The sequence below is a fragment of the Manis pentadactyla genome, chromosome 2 (assembly GCF_030020395.1).
Source record: "Manis pentadactyla isolate mManPen7 chromosome 2, mManPen7.hap1, whole genome shotgun sequence".
Taxonomy (NCBI): domain Eukaryota; kingdom Metazoa; phylum Chordata; class Mammalia; order Pholidota; family Manidae; genus Manis; species Manis pentadactyla.
In genome coordinates, this window is record NC_080020.1 from 29,535,258 (window position 1) to 29,554,389 (window position 19,132).

A 19,132-nucleotide genomic window follows, 5' to 3' on the forward strand; every position below is an offset into this window, starting at 1 on the left:
TGCGTGAGATAAGGACGCGCGGGGGTGACCTCCTCGCCGGTTTGCTGGGACAACCGACGGGTGGCGGGAGGGCATCGCACCCCAGAGTTCACAGAGGGCTTTCACACCTGACGCCAGGATCTCGGAGGGGAGGAAAACTAGGCCCGGGCCGCAGCACCGTGCGCGTGCACAGCGGTGGCCCCATGTCACGCCTGGGAATACCCAGCCCCCAGGACAGAGTGGGTCCGCGTGTCTTCGGAGCCGAGCCTAGGCGTGAGGGAAGCTGCAGGCACGAAGCACCCTGCCAGGCTGCCGCCCTGTTTGCCTGTGCCCGGGAAGCTCGCACACTCTCCGCTCGAGTCCGGAGCCAAGGTAGCAGCCGGGCGAGGCTTCGGGGTCCCGCCGCGCATCCCAGCGCCGCTGCCCAGCGCACACCGGTTAGCGACCAACTCGCCAACTCGCCAACTCCCGGACTTTCGCAAAGCTCCCGCGGGCGGGGTACCGCCGAGGAGCGGGCCACACCACTACTACCCGAGAGGGGGGCGCCTTGCGCTGCGGGGCTCCGCCGCGCCCGCGCGGGCCGGGAAACACCGCGAGCAGGCCGGCCCCCGCGGCGCACGGCGCTCGGCCGCCGGCAGCGAGGAGGGCGGCGGCGGCGGCGCGAGGATCGGCGGGAGCGGGGGCGGCGGCGGCGGCGGCCCCCCCCCGCAGCCGCGTCGCTGTGGCGAGGCCCGGCTCCCCGGCCGGCGAGCGGCGGAAGTGCCGCGGAGTTGGAGCGGGGCCGGCGCCGCGGCGGCTTCTCGTGGCCGGGCTGCTGCCGCCGCCGGGCGGACGGGCGGACGCGCGGGCTGGGGGCGGCGCGGCGGAGCCGGCGGGGCGCGGCGGGGCTGACCGGCCCCGATGAGGCGGAAGGAGAAGCGGCTTCTGCAGGCGGTGGCGCTAGTGCTGGCGGCCCTGGTTCTTCTGCCCAACGTGGGGCTCTGGGCGCTGTACCGCGAGAGGCAGCCCGACAGCACCCCCGGGGGATCCGGGGCGGCGGCGCCACCGGCGGCCGGACAGGTGAGTCCCTTAGGAGCCGTGGGGCTGGGAACACGCTCTCCGAATTCACTTCTAGCCTTCGGTTGCGTCCTATCCCTTTCCCTGCCTGCCTCTTCACAGTCAGCCGGAGACTTTTCTGTTCTTCCCATTTTTTTGGATGGGACAGTTGAGGCTCAGAGGACGACAGGGACTCATTCGGGGCCCCGCGCCCATCAGAGATAGATCGAAAACAAGAAACCAGGACTTTTAATATCCAGTCTGGAGGTCTGTTTCTTACCGGTTACCATCCTCCTTTCTATCCCTATCTGCTATCACCTCACCTCTTCTCCCACCTCTCGCTTTTGGAAGGTCCTCTCTCATCCTTGTGTTCCGAGTCGGCTCCTCCTATTTGGCGTCCAGGTCTTTTCTGCTTTCTCCCCCACCTGCTGATTTCTGGTCTCCCTACTCAGGTCTCCTTTTCCCTGTTTTCTCATCTGCCCAACCAGACACCTGGGCCTTCCTTCTCTCCTCCTTTGTTGACCTTCCTTCCTTCCCAGACTTCTTCCCCAGATCCTGTGGGTTCCTTTGAAGATGCAAAGATCATGCTCCCCTTGGAGCTTCAGGCCCTGGGGTTGGGGAATGAGCTCCTGGTCCTTGAGAGGGCCATTGCCTTTGACCTCTTGGGAATCCAGAAGTGGGGGCTCTGGCAGAGGGACCCCAAAATTTCCCAGAGGTTATCTGAATGTGTTCTGGGCTGGTACAGCAGATGCTTTCACTGTCACTTGACCCATTATGAACTTGTCCAGTCTGATTAGGTGTAGTGTGTCTTGCCGCCAAGACTGGATCTTAATTGTTCCTGCCTCCTCTGAACTCACCCGTGTGTGTGTGTGTCTGTGTCTGTGTGTGTGTGTGTGTGAGTGACACATACATATAGACTGATAGCAGAAACTCTTTTGGATCACTTCTACCCTCCTACTCCTTGTCTGTGTAGGTGCCAGGGAATGCATGTATGCTTGAATTGTTTCACCTAGTGGAGCATTTCAGGTTTTCTTATGGGATTTCTTTGGTTCCATGGGAAGTGGATAATTTGTGCATCGGGGTCCAACTTGACTGACTGTTGACAAGAGGAGGGAAGAGGTTGACTTTTGAAGTTGATGGTTCCTTTTCCCAGTATCAGGCTGCTTCCTGGAAACTCTGGCATCTTGAACACGGAGGGCTCTTTGCAACAGTGCTGACCAGTTTGAGTGCAGCCTGCCACGCTGGTAATTGTTGCAAATGATCCTAAAGTCCTGGTTGACCTTTCTGGTAGATCTTACTATTTGGAAACTGAACGCCCCAACTGCTTTCCTAAACCTCTAGTTCAAACCCTGACAGCCATTTTAGACCTCTTTTCTCTTAAAATCTCATATGGGTTCTTATGTGGGTTTTTCCTTCATGAAATCTCTTTCTTCTGTTCCCACTCATACCAGCATCAGGGGCAGGCAGGCAGTGTTCCATCTTCAGCATTGCCAATCACTTGCTGTGTGTGTGTGTCCTTGATCACCTCCCAGCTGCCTGTCTGAGCCTCCCTTTCTCCATCTGTAAAATGTGGTTACTGGTCCAGCTCTAGCATTCTGTGATACCACTGATGAGTCAGTGAGGAGTACAGTGGGTACTGCTTTTTTCTTTTCTGAGGCAGGATTCCCTTGTAGCATCCCTAGCTGTGGGGCTTCCACACTGGACACAACCTCAGGTCAAGAGGAGAGTGTCTTGCCCAAGTGCTAACTCTCTTTTGGAATAGCTATAACCAGTTCTAAAATAGCTCCTGACATTCTGCCTCTGCCTGGAGAAAGCCCTTGTATTTCATTTGCTGTGGACGCCAGAGACATCCCGATTTTCATTTTCTATAGACCCAGATGTGTAGAGAGAAGGTCAAGGTTAACTGCCAGTTTGGCCTGAGCTTTCAAAGTAAATTACTCACTTGTGCAAGAGGGAATTGATGGAGTAAGGCAGCCTTTTGGGCAGAGAAAGAGGGGAGCAACAGCTGGGTGCTGCCCAGAGCCCTCATCCGGAAAGGTCTAGTCCTTGTTCAGTTCTTTTGCTCTGGAATATGGTGAGGAGGAGGAAGTGGTGAAGGGGTTTGGTGGTGTTGGGGAGGTACCAACTGATCATCCTTGCTTTAAGAAAATCTCTGCTTCCTGGGAGCCGCAGAATGGAGCTGTTTCCCCCAATGATAAGTTCTTCTTCTAGGTGCTATAGGATTCAGCATTCATCTGCTGCCTTTCAGGAATGCTCTGCCAAATTTCCACACAGCCCCTTTTTGTTTCACTCTCCTGCAGATGCACAGTACTGGGCTGGCCCTGTCTCTTGTTTGAATGTCAGCTGGGCTGATGGGAGGAGGCTGACTTCTCAGAGCATTGGTGTTCCATCCTCATCCCAGTGCACTGGAATGTGCACACAACATGTCACTCTGCTATCTGGGAAATCTGGCATCTTGAGCACACAGAGCTTTTTTCGACAGGGCTGTCCAGTTCTGAGCTTAGCTTCTCACTCTTACAATTGTTAAGAATTATCCCAGAGCACCTCATTGATCTTTCTGGTAGAAATAACAGCAGAGGCTCTGGAGGGAAGTCTGACAGGATTTTATCCAAATGAAAAATATATTCCTTGTGGCTTAGAGAGAAGTTTCTTTGAGGGTGACATTCCCACTGTTTGAGCAGTCCTCTAACTCCACTGGATTGGAGAATGAAGACTTTCAAATTAAGAGCATTTATCATCTGCCCGAGGGTAAGTCTCCATAACCACTCATGCTGGCTCATCCTGGGTACCTCTCCAGCTGGGTCAGGCAGCCAATTTATAAAGGACACATAATGCTTTTAAGATTTCTGCATTCATCTGATCAGACAGTTGGCTTCTTAGAAGAATGAAAAACCAAGCAGAAAAGCCAGTCTTAGAGCCATCTTCAGTTTAATTTGGAGGTCCTCCTCATTCCTAGCCCCAGTTTATTTAATGTCTTGGTTTAATCCTATAGTCTGTTTCATATTCCAGGCTTGGGAGCTGGCTATTAAAAACCCGTGTTAGGAAACACAATGCAGTCCATCCCCATTCCTGAGCCAATCTCTTGTGAGAAATGACTTCGTTGGATAATGGTGACCGTGGAATAGAAATTGGTGGCATAATGGAACACCAGTGACTTTAATTTTCTGGTATCAAGAGCTTTCCTCATTGTGTGAGGGCTGAACTTTATTCTTACAACATCCAGAAGTCAATACTTTTTCTCCCCTTTTTTCAGTCTTCCTGGTGGCAGAGTCTTACTCATCAGAAAGTTAAATACCACGGAAATGTAGCCTTGGATTGATTCCTTTTAATTTTCCACAGAAGGGCAGGGATCCTTTATATTGCTAATCTCTTCTCTGTCTGCATGCCCAGCTGAAATCTGATGCCATTGGGGAAGGTGGTGGTTTTACCTGAGCAAATCTGGCTCCCTGATTCTTCCTGTCCTCCTGCAAGTGGCTTATTAACCTCTCTGGGCCTTAAGATTCCTCCTCTGTGAAGTGAAGGCTTAGACTCAGAAGGGGAAAGGTAAATGTATCATAATGGTGCTTTTCTTCTGGCTGGGGCAGACATTGCCAATCAATCCTTCCCAACCCTGGCTTCAGATATTTTCTTAACATTGCTGCTCAAATGGAGTGAATGGCATGTTGGGAATAGATACTTTGTTAGGACTTTTCCAGCTCTAACATCCTGGGGTTCTGTGAGTTTGTGTGGAAGCATATAATGAAAAGGCCTGGACAGTAGAAGTGTGTTGACACAGGCATCTAATTTGTGATGAGGGCACTACTTAAGGATGTGTTCATACTCTTAACACTTCCTCTCAGGCTGTGGTCTAAGCATGATCAGCCTTTAATTTGTTGGTGCCTGTGACACGATAACAAATAATGGAATCAGGAATGAGAAAGCAGAGGCCTGTTTGAAAGATAACCATCTAGCTTGCTAATTGTATCTTGTCCACAGTCAGGTCTTACACATAGCTGGCATCAGGATCTTATCACCCAAACACATCACCCTGAGGCAAACTTGAGTGCCACAGGTGTCCTATGACAGTTAAATGCTCATGATGGTGGGTTTGCAGTGGGTTCTGTATTTTGCATATATCTGACCCTCTGTATCCCATGTATGTGTCAGAGCCAGTAAGGGAGAAGCTGATAGGTAAGGCCCTGTGCCCAGGAAGCCTGAAGTAAGAGTCTTGCCTCTCAGAGAGCCATTGTCCTCATGCCCAGTGGAGCAGGGAAAGGAGGTAGCCCGTACATGCCTGACTCCCTGTGGCCAAGAAGTGCATCGGGGCCTCCCCACCTGGAAATGTCTTAAAGTAGGAACCACATCCTCTTTAGCACTTAGCATAAGGCTTGACACTTGAACCACAGAAGGAACATGTTTGCTGAGTAATTGCTCTGTGCCAGAGTAGAAAGGAGGCTTCAGAAGTCATTTAGTTCAGTCCCCTCATTTTGTAGGTAAGTAAACTGAGGCCCAGGAGAGAGGGGAAATCAGTTCTTAGTGGGTGGAACAGGAACCCAGTTCTTCTCCAAGTTCTTATTCTGTCTCACCACAAATATTTTTTCCCTCCACATCCTAATATTTGGTCCTTCTGTACTGCTGTTTCCTTCATGAGCCAAGATTATCACTCCCAGTTTTGGAGGCCAGTACTTATTGGCCAATTATTTGCTGAAACTTAGCTGGTTTTTTTTTTGCAGATCCATATTTGTAAATCTTCTCAAATTTGTATCATTTTAAAGCAAGTAAAATGAATTAAACCTTAAGGTGGCAAAGGGATCCAGCTGGGGGATAGAGGAATTAAAAGGCTGTGTAGCATGTAGTGCCATTACTGCTGTCTGGGGCAGATGGAGCTAATCAGAGCTTAAGAGCCACCTCAGATGGTCTATCAGTTGCAACTAAGTGAATTAAGCCACAGGGGCTAAAATGAAGCAGGGAATGTATTAGCTTCTGTAATTGCAGTTGGCCTCAGGTATGGTATGATCTAGAAGTTCATGTCCTAGACTGAGCCCCCACGGTAGCAGAAAGTGGTTGCAGTTCTGTCTGACCTCATATCCATACCCAGATGCTGGAGGAGAAAATCTGTTTCGTCTGGTTGCTTCTACAGAAGAGACAGGAAATTTTCTCCTGTAAGTACTAGCAAGACATCCAAAGGTTAAGTTTGGGTCTAATGTGCTCTCTGAACCATTCAGACTTGTCAAGAGCGTGAGCTATGCTGACTGACTGAACCCACCCTGGAGCTAGGGGTACAGTCGGGCAACCCAAATCATAGAGCTGTTCCTCAGAGAAAACTCAGGGTGCATTGGTTGAGGTGGGGGAAGTGAAATCTAGGGATGAAACCAACAGATGTCCACTCCAGAATCCTGCTGACACAGGGCCCCAGTCAGTCACTACTCAGGGGATCAGCCTTGGTCCTTGAGATAAAACCTCTGCCGTCCTGCACTGAGTTTTGATCCCTGAGCCTGCTGTCCGGAGGTCTGTTTCTCACCCTCGCTCTGCTCGCCCGCAGCTGAGCTGATCACCGCTGCAGGCCTCAGTTTCCTCCTGAGGAAAGCTTGCATGTGAGTGCTTGCCAGCATGGAGAGGCAGGTTGGGAGGAGGGGTGGTTGAGAGCTGCCTTTATTTAATCGGTGAGTTCCACTGCCTTCCTTTCCCCACACAGACGCCCTGAGAGCTGCTCCCCCACCACACACATACACATTCAGAGTCAGCTCATTGAAAATTTCTCTCAAGCTGAAAAAGAACTTCTGTCTCTTCAGCTTCAACTTTTTTTCTGCCTGGCCCTCTTAGCTGGAGGAGGCAGAGTGTTCATACTTTGGAAGCTAGAGGAAGCTAAACAATTCCGCTTGCTGTGGTGGGTGGGTGTGTATTTATGAGTGTGTAGCTTTCTCTCCATGTGTCTCCCTTCTCTCCCTCTTATCTTTGGATGGTTCCTGTTTGCTGCCCTCTGCTGAGTACAGATAGGAGAAGGAAGGGAAAAAAAGCAGGCCCATTTTTACCTTCCCTTTGGTTTTGAGAGAATTCTGAGCTTTAAATGCTGAATTTTCTTCAGTTTTCTCAGGTGATAAAAGCCACAGGATAAAATGCCACTAATAATAATGATGATGCAGTAGATGATAATGTTAGTAATAACAGCTACAATTTATTTAGCACTTACTCCACTCAGCGTTGGACTAATAACCCTGTTACCCGTTCATCTTGTTAAATCCTTGCCATCATAAGCAGGTAGGAGTGAACGAGGGGAACAAGGCTCACAGAGGTGCAGGTACTGGCCTGAGGATGCACAGCCTGGGGTGTGGAGCTGGTTTTGAGCCTCCAGGTCTCTGACCCAACACCTAAGCAGGACAAGGGACCTGTCTCCCATTCCCTGCTCCATTCCCTCCTGCGAGGTTGCTGTGTGAGCCCCAGTACCTGAGCAAAGGGGATAGGCCATTGCTCTAAGATCGACTCACTTCAGTGGCCTAGGAGGAACCCCTGAGGTCACTGGATGTGACGTTGAGGAGGAACCCTCCCCACACCCCTACAGAAGCCCCAAGGGCAAAGCAACTTCACTGAGGCCCTGGGGCAGGGTGGAGAGCTCTCGTTTTGGAGCTACACTACCTGACTCAGGTCCCTTGCTTCAGGTAAGCCACTTGACGTCCTTGCCTGGAATTTTTGCTTGTTAAGTGGGAACAAAGTTAGCCATATTTGGGGATTCTTTTGAGGCTTGAATGAGTCCCTGTGCACTTGAATGGGCACAAGGCTTGGTGCAGAACATGTGCTCTCTACATGTGCTTATGCTGCTGCTTGTGGGAAGCACCTGCCTTATAGCAGGGACTCAATTCCTCTTCTGTAGTAGGGACTCAGCTTCCCTGTGCTGAGTTAGAGAGGGATGCCTTTACTGAAGTTGTTGGGAAGGTGAGCAATCTGAGGATGGGTGGTTGGCCTAAGGGCCCAGGGCCAGGGAGCAGGGCCAGACAGTCTGGGAGGAGGCTGTGCATGCAGGCTGCTTTTTGTCCCCCACACTTGACTCTTCAGAATCTGAAGCAATTCCTGGGGGCCTCTTCCTACTTCCTACCCAAAGAGAGTAACCCAATCTTCTGCATCCTTCTAGGAGATATTCTTTGCCACCTCCAGGAAGTATTATTTGGCCACTCTGGCGTCCCCCTGAGCCTTTATTTGCTGCCTGCTTAGATTAGAGGCTCTTCCAGGAAGTCATGGCCTTGTGTTTCCTGCTGCCGCTCCCTCCCTGCACCTGTAAGTGTGCTCCACAGCCCCAGGCCTCCACAAGTACTGCTCCCTGGCCTCTGACACCTTTCTTCAGGACTTTCAAGACCCCTGCTGGGGCAGCCTGGCCTCGAGTTAGTTCTCTCCTCTGGGGGCCCAGAGCCCCTTGTACAAATGTATCATGCAGTGTAGTAATCATTTTTAATCCTTCTAGACTGTCTGCTCCTGAGGCAGGAACTAACCTCTGTCTCCATTAACTGCTCTTATTTGCCAAAAACTGCTGAAAGACTGAAGAAGCAAGGGAGTGAATGGTAGGATCGGTACTCAGTAACAGCCGGCTGAGGGCAGCAGGAAGCTTAGCCTTGATGAATGGTTCTTCTGGAACTTCAGGGTGCCTCAGAATCCCTGGGAAGCCCAAGGATGGAGACTCCGTGGCCCACGCCCAAGGGGCATGATTGAGCAGTCTGGAGTGGACCAAGGGTCCACATATTCAACAAATCCTATTGAGAGCCCATGGGGAAGTCTTTTTCTCTCTGCCCATATCCCCAACTTGTCAGTAACCCCACGAGGCAGACCTCAATTTTCCCAGGTGTCCACTCCACTCCCCCCAGGAGTGCTTTGGGACCTGCCTTTGAACTTCTATTCCTGGAGAGTGCATTTATCTGCAGATTCCTGAGTTGCCAGCCAAATTTAGAAACTGGTTATTTCACAAGCAGCTCAGATATAAGCAGCTCAGAATCAGGGTCCAGGATCTGGGATGGGCAGTGCAGTTTCCAAGTTCCTCTGCTGTGGGCTGCAAGGACTCTCAGGGCCCTAAAACTTTGCTTTTCTCTAATGCCTGTGGTCTATTGCCCTTCAGCGATAGGTGCTCTGCCTTCCTGTCGTGGGGCAAGGGTGAGGTGTCTGTGTGTATGGGGGGAGAGTCTAAACTAGGGGCTTCCCTGGAAAGAGGTGGTATTACAGAGACCCTACAAACCTGTCCCTGGAGCTGGAAAGACCACGGGATTGCGAGCCAGCCCCTCTGATTCCCAGGCCCAGCTCTTCCACTTACTAGCTCTGTGTCCAATCTCTGGAACCTCAACCTTCTCCTAAAATGAGCACAATGATCACCACTTCATAGTGTCCTGGTGATGATTAGGTTTCATGAAAGATGAGAAAACTGAGGTGCAGAGAGGTTCAATGACATATCCAGGGACAAACAGCTAGGAAATGACGCAAATAGGATTCCAACCTGGGAATACTTAGGATGGTCCCAGGTGTCTCGCTCTAGTGGAGCAAGCACACAGCCAGAGGCTTCTGCTGCTGCCTCACCATCTGCTAGTCTAAGACCCTGGGTGAGTCCTGGACCTTCCCTGGCCCTGGACATGAGGAGGCTGCAGTGGGAGGTTATTGAGGGCCCCACAAGCCTGGCTATTGAATTCAGTGTATTGGCTCTGGAAAGTTCTCCATTAGCCGAATTACCAGGCAGCAGCCCAGGGCAGGATTACAGCAGGTCCCATGTGCTGCCTGGGAGCCTCACTCGGGCAGCCTCCCAAGGCCCCAGTTAACCAGGGTTGTGTGTTTGTGTGGGTCTCCCACATGAGGTACCAATGTTAGCCTCCTTGAAGAGGCCAGCTGCTGAGCAGAGCAGGGGTTTCTGGAAGGAAGGGGTTTCTTAAAGGGAACAGGTTGGAAACATCTGATTGGGGAGTTTGTGTGAAAATTACTTCCTGCTGCTAAAGCACATTGTATGTGCTCAACTGAAAACTGTTATTTTTGCATGTTTCCTCCTGAGTATTGATCAGTCAGCTGCTGACAGTTAAAATGTGTATGTGTGTATAGGTCTGTTTGTGAAATAACCAGTTTCTAAATTTGGCACCTAATTTTACTCAAAAGTCAGTGATTCTGTTCTTAGAGCACCAGGTGGTTTGAATTCCTGGTTATTTTATTGATAATAAACCTTAATGGCTGTCTACTTCAGAGAACTCCTTTTATTCCTTTGTTCGACCTTTATATAATTTAAAAAAATCTTACGTGTCCTTTAATGGAGGTTGTAAACTGGTGGCCTGTGGGCCAGGTGTAGCCCAGAGATATGTTTTGAGTGGCTCACCAGTGTTGCCCCACAGATGGCTAGGTGTCTGCATTTCTAAATGTTAGTAAGTTATCAGCACTTAAATATTGGAATGGTCCAGCTTGAGAAAAAAATTATCACTTCCGGTTTTTGGGGCAAAATTGAAAAGTTTGGCACCTTGGCTCATGTTCTAGTGTCACCAGAAGTGGCTGGATCTGGGGAGCAGCTCTGAGACAGGCCCCAGCTACCTGTTGGCAGAGCCCCTGCCACATTTTGTGGTCTCCAACCTGCTTCTTCACCCTTTCACATGACCGGCCTGGCCTCTGCAGACATTTAAGTTTGGGAGTTCTGTCCAGTTTGTTCTCTTTATCTCATGAAGGAGGCAGGACAGGGCTTATCGCCCCCACTTTACATTTGAAAAAAACAGAGCTCAAAGAGCATAAGTGGTATAACTAGTCAAGAGCCAGTAAGTTGAGCCTAGTCCTTTTGACTATAAGCCTAGTGTACTTTTCAGGAAAAAAAAATAAGATGTTCACTTGGAAATATAAATCTATAAACCTAGACTCTTGAACGGACTTCCCTAAATTTATATCTGGAGGATTTCTGCTTAAACTGAGCCTGAGAACCACTTCCCTTGCTTTGCTGTGTCTCCAGGTATTTGGAATTTGAGGTCCACTCTGTCTAGTAAAGTTCATTCCGCCTGTGTCAGGGGCTGCAGTAGCTCTGTTAGGAATGATGTGAGCACAAGGTCCACTTTGTTTTCTGCTTTGTACTTCCTGCCATGTCAGGGAACCCCAGAATGTACATTTCTGTTATTAGGAGAGAGGAATCTGTGAACTGAGAGGAAAGAGGCTTCCCATTCCAGCAGAAAAGGCACATTCCACATTCCCTTGTCTGAGGAGGGCCTCAAAAGCATCCGGGGGTATTTCTAGGAAAAAGAGAGCTGTTTGAGGGCACTTGGGGTGCCCTCACTGGGTGAGGCACCTCTGCTGACCACAGCCACACGTCTCAGTACTGGGCCCGTTGCCAGGAGAGGAGTGGCCGCAGCTCCATCCCCCTTCAGGAGCCTTTCCTCAGCGGTTGCAGGTGGCCGCTGGTGTGGCTGTGTGCCCCAGGAGGTGTGGCAGCAGTCCTGCGCTGAGAGGTAGCTCTCTCTAGGAGTCCTGGCGCCACAACACTAACTGTAATCATCATTAGTTTATTGCGTTCTTGCTGTAGGCCGTGCTTTGAGTCCACTCATTTCTTCAGCATTGTAAGTGCTCTTCCAGTAGTCATCCTGCTCATGGGAAACTGAAGCTCAGGAAGCTTTAAGTAACTTCCCAGGCCTGCAGAAGAAACAGGTGGTGGGACTCAGACTCAAATCTCTGGCCCTCAAACTTGTGCTCTTAGCCACCATGTTTTGTTGATGAGTCACTTAACCTCTCATGTCCTCCATTTCCTCACCTGTAAAGTGGGGGTAGTATCTCCCTGGCATCTGAGCAGAATACAGATAAGAAGGACTTGTCAGCTTTCAGTCTTACAGCTCTCCCTGTCCCCAGCTTGGGGCAGTTGTCATGTGTTGCTATCTGCTCTGTTCTCTTTCCCTTTGGGGTAGCCAGGGCTTCTCTGCTCCTGAAGGATAGGGTCTCCCTGCAAAGTCAGCCCCAGGTGTCTGGGGTGCACCCCCCAGGCCTCCCTCCCCAGCCTGGGTCCTGGCTGGGCTGCTGCTCTTCCCCTCCCCTGGCAGGAGCAGGGGACAATGGGGCACACCGAGAAGGTTGCCAGGTGCCAAGCCAGAGGCATTAAAGGGACCTTTGATTAGTTATAATCCTAATCATCAAACTTTTGCTTTCTGCTTTCTTCTCTGTAGCATTTAAGGGGGAAGAAAGCCACGGTGTGAATTTCCTTCCAGTGTGGTTTGTGTATGCTCTCTTACTTGGGGAGTGAGGACACCTCTTTCATCCTTGTCCTGTTTTCAACCCTCCCCTCTCTCTGTCTGCATTTCTGTCACTGCCTCCACCCCTGCCATCCCCCAGCTCTATGCTGTGTGCATCTCTCTCAGCAAGTATGATGAGAGATGAGACTGAAGAAGCCATACCCCTATCTCTGTGGAGTCCACAATTCCAAGGGACTGTCTTTCATCTTGCTCCATTTCACCCAAACTCATGCCTCCAAAATGATTAGCCATTTTTGGCTTGAACAGCTCCAGTGATGGGGAACTCACTCCCTTTAGCTCAGCAGAGTCTTGGGCAATCTGCTGTGGCTCAGGGTGGCTTAGAGGATTTCTTGAGTGCCGACTATCCAGGCTCCTCTCAAATCTTTTCCTTTTCCAGAAAATCTACTCTGATCTTTCCAGTTAGATTTAATCTCTGTCTCTTGGAAATGCTTACAGAATTTAATTTGTACAACTTCAGGGGCATGAATGTTGTGCTATGTTTTGCCATTTCTCTAGGCAGAGGGAAGTAATATGGAATGAGCCTTCCCAGCAGGACAGTCCCTTGGGTGAGGTTCCAGCTGGAGCTTCCATGTGGGCCTAGTCTTAAGATCCATCTCCAGACCTGGCCATGGTATTTTATGTATTTTTCTCAAGCCAGAGAATATTTCAGGATTTGCGAGCCATTTGGTCTCTGCTGCAACTATTCAGCTCTGTCGTTGTAGTGTGAAAGCAGCCAGAGACAATGCATACACGCAAAGTGCTGTGTTCCAATAAAACTTTATTTGCAAAAACAGGCAGCAGACTGGATTTGGCAGGCCTTGGTTTGCCGACCCCTGTTCTAGTCTCTTCCTGGTGGAGGAAATGCCTTCAGTTGCTGTGTGACATTGGGTAGGTCCTTCTCCCAGGACCACATCTCCCATAAGATGGGTGAATGGACTGTTACGGGTTGAATCATGTCCCCCAAAGAAATAAGTTGAAGTCCTAACCCCCAGTATCTCAGAAGGTGACCTTATTTGGAAATAGAGTCAGTGCAGGTATATTTCTTTACAAGGAGGTCATATTGGGATAGGGTGGGCCCTTAATCCTATATGACTGACTGGGGTCTTTGTAAGAGGAGAGACAGAGGGAAGCCAGCCACATGCAGACGGAGGCAGAGGTTGGAGATATGCTGCCATAAACCATGGAATGCGTGCTGCTGTCAGCAGCTGCAAGAGGCAAGGGCACGTCCTCCCTCAGGCTTTGGAGGCAGCACTGCCTTGCCAACCCTTTGATTTCAAAGTTGTAGCTCCCAGAATTGTGAGACAATAAATGCCTGTTATTTTAAGCCACCAAGCTTGTGGTACTTTTTTGTGGCAGTTCCAGGGAAACAATACATGGGCCATTTCACATTGTTTTATGTATGTGCATGAGTTCATGTGTGTGTTGTGTTTGGGTGGAAGTGGATAAAACTTTGCAAAGGCAGGGATAATTGTCTTAATCTCTCCCAGCTACTTCAATTCCCTTTTAATTCATGGGAAATGTCCTCTCTTCCCATGGAGGATTAGCATATTACCTTGCACATTTGTATTCTTTAACTAAAGCCACTCTCCTTGTTAACAGATCAACTTTTTTTTTGTAAACTTAGCCATTAGCCTTGAATAACAATGAATAACACATGGTACATACTTCCTTTTACTTAATTATTTTTCTTTTTCTGAGTTCCAACTACAATGGTTTCAACAATTTACTTTTGTTTTGGTTCGAATCCAGTCGATTTGGGAGGTTACTTCATGATAGGTACAGAAAACAGTCCCTCCCTTCAGAGAGCTTCTAGTCTTCAAGGGGACATAGACAAGTTCACGGTAATATATAGCGCAAGGCAGAGCACAGCTAGTGCTGTGGAGAGGGGAGGGGGGCATCCTGGTTTGTGGGGTGCCAGGAGGAGGAGAGGGCACTGATTGAGGTCAGGAAGGACTTCTGAAAGATGGTGACTTTTAAGGTGACCCTGAGGAAGGTTAGGAATTTAGGAAAGTGTACATACTAGGATTGGGGCCTCTCAGGTGGCAGAATAGGGGAATGTATTTAGGACTAGGGAGTTAGCCAGAGTCACTGACCCTTCTGATGTCTGTCAGAAAGTGACTGCTGGGATGTAAGGGCTGGATTACAGGGGTTCTAATACTGAGGTGGGGAGGCTAGGTTTTAGGATGCAGGGAAGCTGGGCACAGTTTCTGTGCGAAGGTGATCTGACCAGAGGTATGCCTTAGAAAGGTGGGTGTGTCAATGTAGGAGGCACTGGAGGTCCCAGTGAGACCACTAACATGGGTTAACATGTAGCTTCGGAGCTTCAGATATTCATAATAGTAACTACAGTGCAGGCTGCTTTTACCAAGCACAGTGTTAAGCACTTTACATACATTATTGCTCTTAATCTTCACAGAAACCCAGTGCCATACACACTCTATATAAACATACCCATTTTATAGATGTGGGCACTAAGCACCAGGGAGAGGAAGTGTTGCACCTAAGGTCGCACAGCTAGTCACTGATGGAGCTGTGAATGGCCTGCAGGGGCATAAGCCTTCTCTGCTAACCTTGGCCCCACACTCCAGACAGGTGGGCCAGAGTACAGTGGAGTCTATCTCTGGTAGCTGCAAGTACGGGGTCCTATGTGAACACACAGGAGAGCCAGTTAACCTAGGTGGGCAGTGTGGCTGGAGCAGAAGAGGCTTCCTGAAGGGCAGAATCCTCACCTAAGTCTTTGATTGTGAGTGGGATGGTTTAGCCAGGCAGGGAAAGCCGGGCACAGCTTCTGTGCAGAGGATGACCTGATTGGGGTGGGGAAGAGCCCAGGGATTCCCAGTGAGAGAACAGCGTGGTCAAAAGCTCAGAGAGGGGAAAGCAGTGTGGTGTGTGCAGGATCTCCCAAGTTCAGTGTTGCTGGCCCCTAAAAAGTAAAGCCAGGAGTGGGTGTGGAGGAGGCTGGGATGCAGGTGGGGCCGAGTCCATGAGCTGACCTCCACCCTGCGGTTCCCAGAGACATGAACCATGTAGGACAGAGAAGTCACGTGACCTTCAGTGGTTCCTGGAGTTCAAGAGTTGAAAAGACCCAGGAGGTCATTTTGTCAACCATTGTCAGATGACTGCATACGAGGCCAGGTGAAACAGAGGAGCTCCAGGACAGGGCTCAAGAGACCAGAGCACTCCAAGCACAGGGCGTGACTCAGAAGGCTCAGCCTGTGGGTTAGCTGGTTAGGTCTGTAGTTCTGCTTTATTCAGCATGTCGTTTATTCTGAAGATTTTGACTGAACATTGAACATGCCCAGTCTGGCTCTCTGCTAAACACTTGACATTCCAGGAGGAAAGGACCTCAGGTCTCTGCTCTTGATGACCAGCTAGAATGCTAGGCAGATAGTTCCAGGGCAGTGGGATAGGTCCGTAGAGTGGGCATGGGGCTCAAGAGCACAGGAAAGGATGCACACTAGCCTTCAAGTTGATCTCCCTGCTGCCAACTAGCTGTATGACTTTGGGAAAGTTGCTAAATCCGTTTGTTCCCTCTGTTTTGAAATGCACACCAGGATAGTACCTATCTCACAGGATAGTTATCAGGATTAAATTAAGTCGTATACACAAAGCACTTGGAATAGTGTTTGGGATATAAGAAGTGGTCCATAGATGTTGCTAGTATTTCAGGTCCAGAATCCCTTAGCCTAATCCCTTTGTAAAAGAGGACATTTTAGGATTCAGAATTACGTTAGTTAGGATCAAATCAGGAGAGAAACCACCCGGCAATCTGAACACAGAAAGTTAATATAAAGAATTGTCAACTGTGATAGGAGATTGGAGTAATGCATGATTGGCTATTACCAAGTAAAGAGAGCTCTGTATATATTCTAAAGAATGTGGGAATAGCAGCTCTAAGAGCAGCCTCTACCCCTAGGGATGACTAGAGCAGGGAGCACACCTACCCCACTGAGATAGAATTCCTAAGGGAGATCCCCCTCCTGGGGCTGAGATAGAGTCCTCGAGGGAGAGGGGCCCCAGCTGATAACTTGACTTTGTGAGAGAGGACACAGCTGTGCTCACTGAGAGGCAGAGAGGTAGCTCTGGTGCCTCACTAGTGAGATGTGCTGGGGCAAGCCATTCATGCTGAGGTGCCTTATGGAAGGCATTCAGCTACAAAACTGCCCAAGGGTATGGGTGTTAGGGGGAGGCTGCTGGTCACTGCAGCTGGATATGGAGCAGCTGCGCTTGCTGTAGGAACTTAGTGCTAGAGAAGTCATCTATACAGTCTGCCTGGCGAATACACCAGAACCAGGATAGAAAAAAGAAAAGCTTCCTTCAGAAATGACTCTCCAGCATCTTCTACTGATCACTGTTGACATCATGTTATCTGGCAAGGGAAAAACGTTTAAAGGGCCTACATCTCTTGTTGCACAGCAGTCAATGAAGGTGGATTTGAAGTTGAGAGGCAGTAAATTGATAAGTGGCATAAGAATCTTCCCGATTTAGGAAATTTAATACAATGCATATATTGTATTATGTAATAGCCCCAGTGAAGTCTACTGTAACTCCCCATAATCATAACACATTATTTTTTTGGGGGGAGGGCCAAAAATATAAGAATATTTGCACTAAGTGGATAAATAAGGATTATAAGTAGCTTCATGTCCATTCAGGTCAGGCTTTGTCACTAAATGAATTATTTTAAATATGTATAAAAACAGCTTTTGTATTCTGAAATCAAGGCTAAAGGATTGTTGACCCATATGATTTTTATTACCTTTCTCCATATAGCAGCCAGAGTGGTCTTATGGAAATGTAAATTATGCCACAGGCTGTCCTAGAAATCCATCAGTAGCTTTCCTTTCTAAGAAAAAAGGTACACTCCACTCCAGGCCCCTCCTCACGCTGCCCCCTCACCTCTGCCCTCTACTCATACTGACCTTGGACAAGTCATGCATTCTGCACAGAGCCTCTGCACCTGTCATTCTCAGCTCAGGTGTCCCGACCTAGGGGAACTTCTGGACCTCTTTTCCCCCCACCCTAATCGGAGCTTTTTTATTTAAATCTTATCCCTTGGTTTGTGATTACACAAACTTACAAGTACTGTGACTATTTGATTACTATGTCTCTCTGCTAAACTATAAGCACCATGAGGATGGGGCTGTGTCTGTTTTTCTCCCTCATCATTTCATCCCAGTGCTTTACAAAATGCCTGACATATGATATATCTTATCAATGAGAAAATGAATGTACAACCTTGGATTGGATCCTAAACAAGGAAAAAGAAATTAGCTATAAAGAACATTATGGGACCAAGTGGCAAAGTCTGAGTATGGACCGAGATAATAATATTGTATTAGTGTTAAATTTCCTAATTTGATATCCTTATTCTTAGGAAATACACGGCAAAGAATTTAGGAATGAAGGGTTATCATGTGTTCAACTTCCTCTCAAATGTTTCAAAAAACAATTATAGATATAGATATAGATAGACGGGGAAAAGGGAGAGAGAATGATCAAACAAATGTGGAAAAAGTAAACAGTGAACATGGATGAAAGACATTAAGGAATTCGTTGTTCATTTATTGCATCATATTTATATGTTGAAATTACTTAACCAAAAGTTTTTAAAAGTTCAGTGAATAAAAATGAGTGAACAAAAGAGGAAAGGGATGCTAGGAGGAGGACCCCTTGAAGTGCAAAGGCAAGGGGGCAGGAAGGGGTTGGCCCCTTTGGGGAACTAAGAGGAGGGCTGTGTGGCTGGAGTGTGGCCAAGACTGGAGAAGGAACAGGCAGGGATGGAGCTGGGGCCCTTCCACTCCAGAGGCCCACATATTTTGAGAGTAGAGTCCTGAGCTGTTTGGCCAACCTTAGCTTGAGTCAGCCACACTTCCCCCCTCTATTTCTGCTTCACTGTGGCCATTACTGAGCAAAAGCCTGAAGCCAGCCCATCCTTGGTCTGCTATCTGATTTCTGTTTTTGTTTAATAATAGGGAAGCTCTTGTTCAAGTATGAAGATTACTCCTACCCTAAAACTATGATTTTCCAATTGTCATCTTGCTGTTAAACTTACCACATGGTTCTGGTTTTGGTAATATTTTGCTGTATAACAAACTACCCCGAAGTGTGGTAGCTTAACACTACAAATATTTATTATCTCATAGTTTTTATGGGTCAGGAATTCAGGCTTAGTTTGGTGGTTCCAGCTCATGGTCTGTCTCTCATGAGATTGCAGTCAAGGTGTCGGCTAGGGCTGCAGTCATCTGAAGGCTTGACTGGGGTGAGGGGATCTGCTTCCAGGATGGTACACACACATGGCTGTTGGCAGGAGGCCTCAGTTCCTCAATGCCCAGGCCTCCCATTAGGAAGCTTGAGTGTCCTTAGTGCATGGCAATTAGCTTCCCCCGGAGCAAAAGATCTGAGAGAAAGGACAAGCAGGAAGCTACAATTTCTCTATGACCTAGTCTCTGGGGTTGCACATTGTCACTGACACTTTTTTCTGTTAGTTAGAAATGAGTCATTAAGTTCAGTATACATGCAAGGAGGGGAGAATTAGACCCCACCTCTTGAAGGGACATTTTAAAACCACCACAGTTCCTGAGGGCCTAGTATATGCTTTGGCATTATAAATAGTTCAAGGGATCCAAGGCATGGATCAGGATCTGCTTAGGGAAGTAAGACGTGCTCCGAGATTGGCCATAAGAACCAAGATATTCCATGGCAAACTAAGTCAGAATGGAGAGCAAAGGAGAGTTCTCTGGAGCAGGTGACACCTGAACTGGGCCTTCATGGATGAGGTGAAGAAGCTCTTCCCTTGGTTCTTGACCCTGATTACTGGCACTGTTGTACAATGATAATGAGTACTGATAGTGGCATTCAAGCATTTCCACTGTGGTGGGCACAGTGCCAAGCAGGACTGCCTTATTGTACATCTTCATTTGTGAAGAGCTTTC

General features: G+C 48.7%; 1 protein-coding gene across 2 annotated transcripts in view; it reads left to right on the forward strand.

The window, feature by feature from the left end:
• The first annotated feature begins 747 nt into the window (after nt 1-747).
• Nucleotides 748-19,132, forward strand: part of GALNT10 (polypeptide N-acetylgalactosaminyltransferase 10) — a 256,916-nt gene continuing 238,531 nt past the window's right edge. For both annotated transcript variants that reach the window (XM_036909479.2, XM_036909566.2), the window contains exon 1: nt 748-1,038. In XM_036909479.2, the coding sequence (XP_036765374.2) occupies nt 880-1,038 (159 nt within the window). In that variant the 5' untranslated portion in view covers nt 748-879. The remainder of the gene's footprint in view (nt 1,039-19,132) is intronic.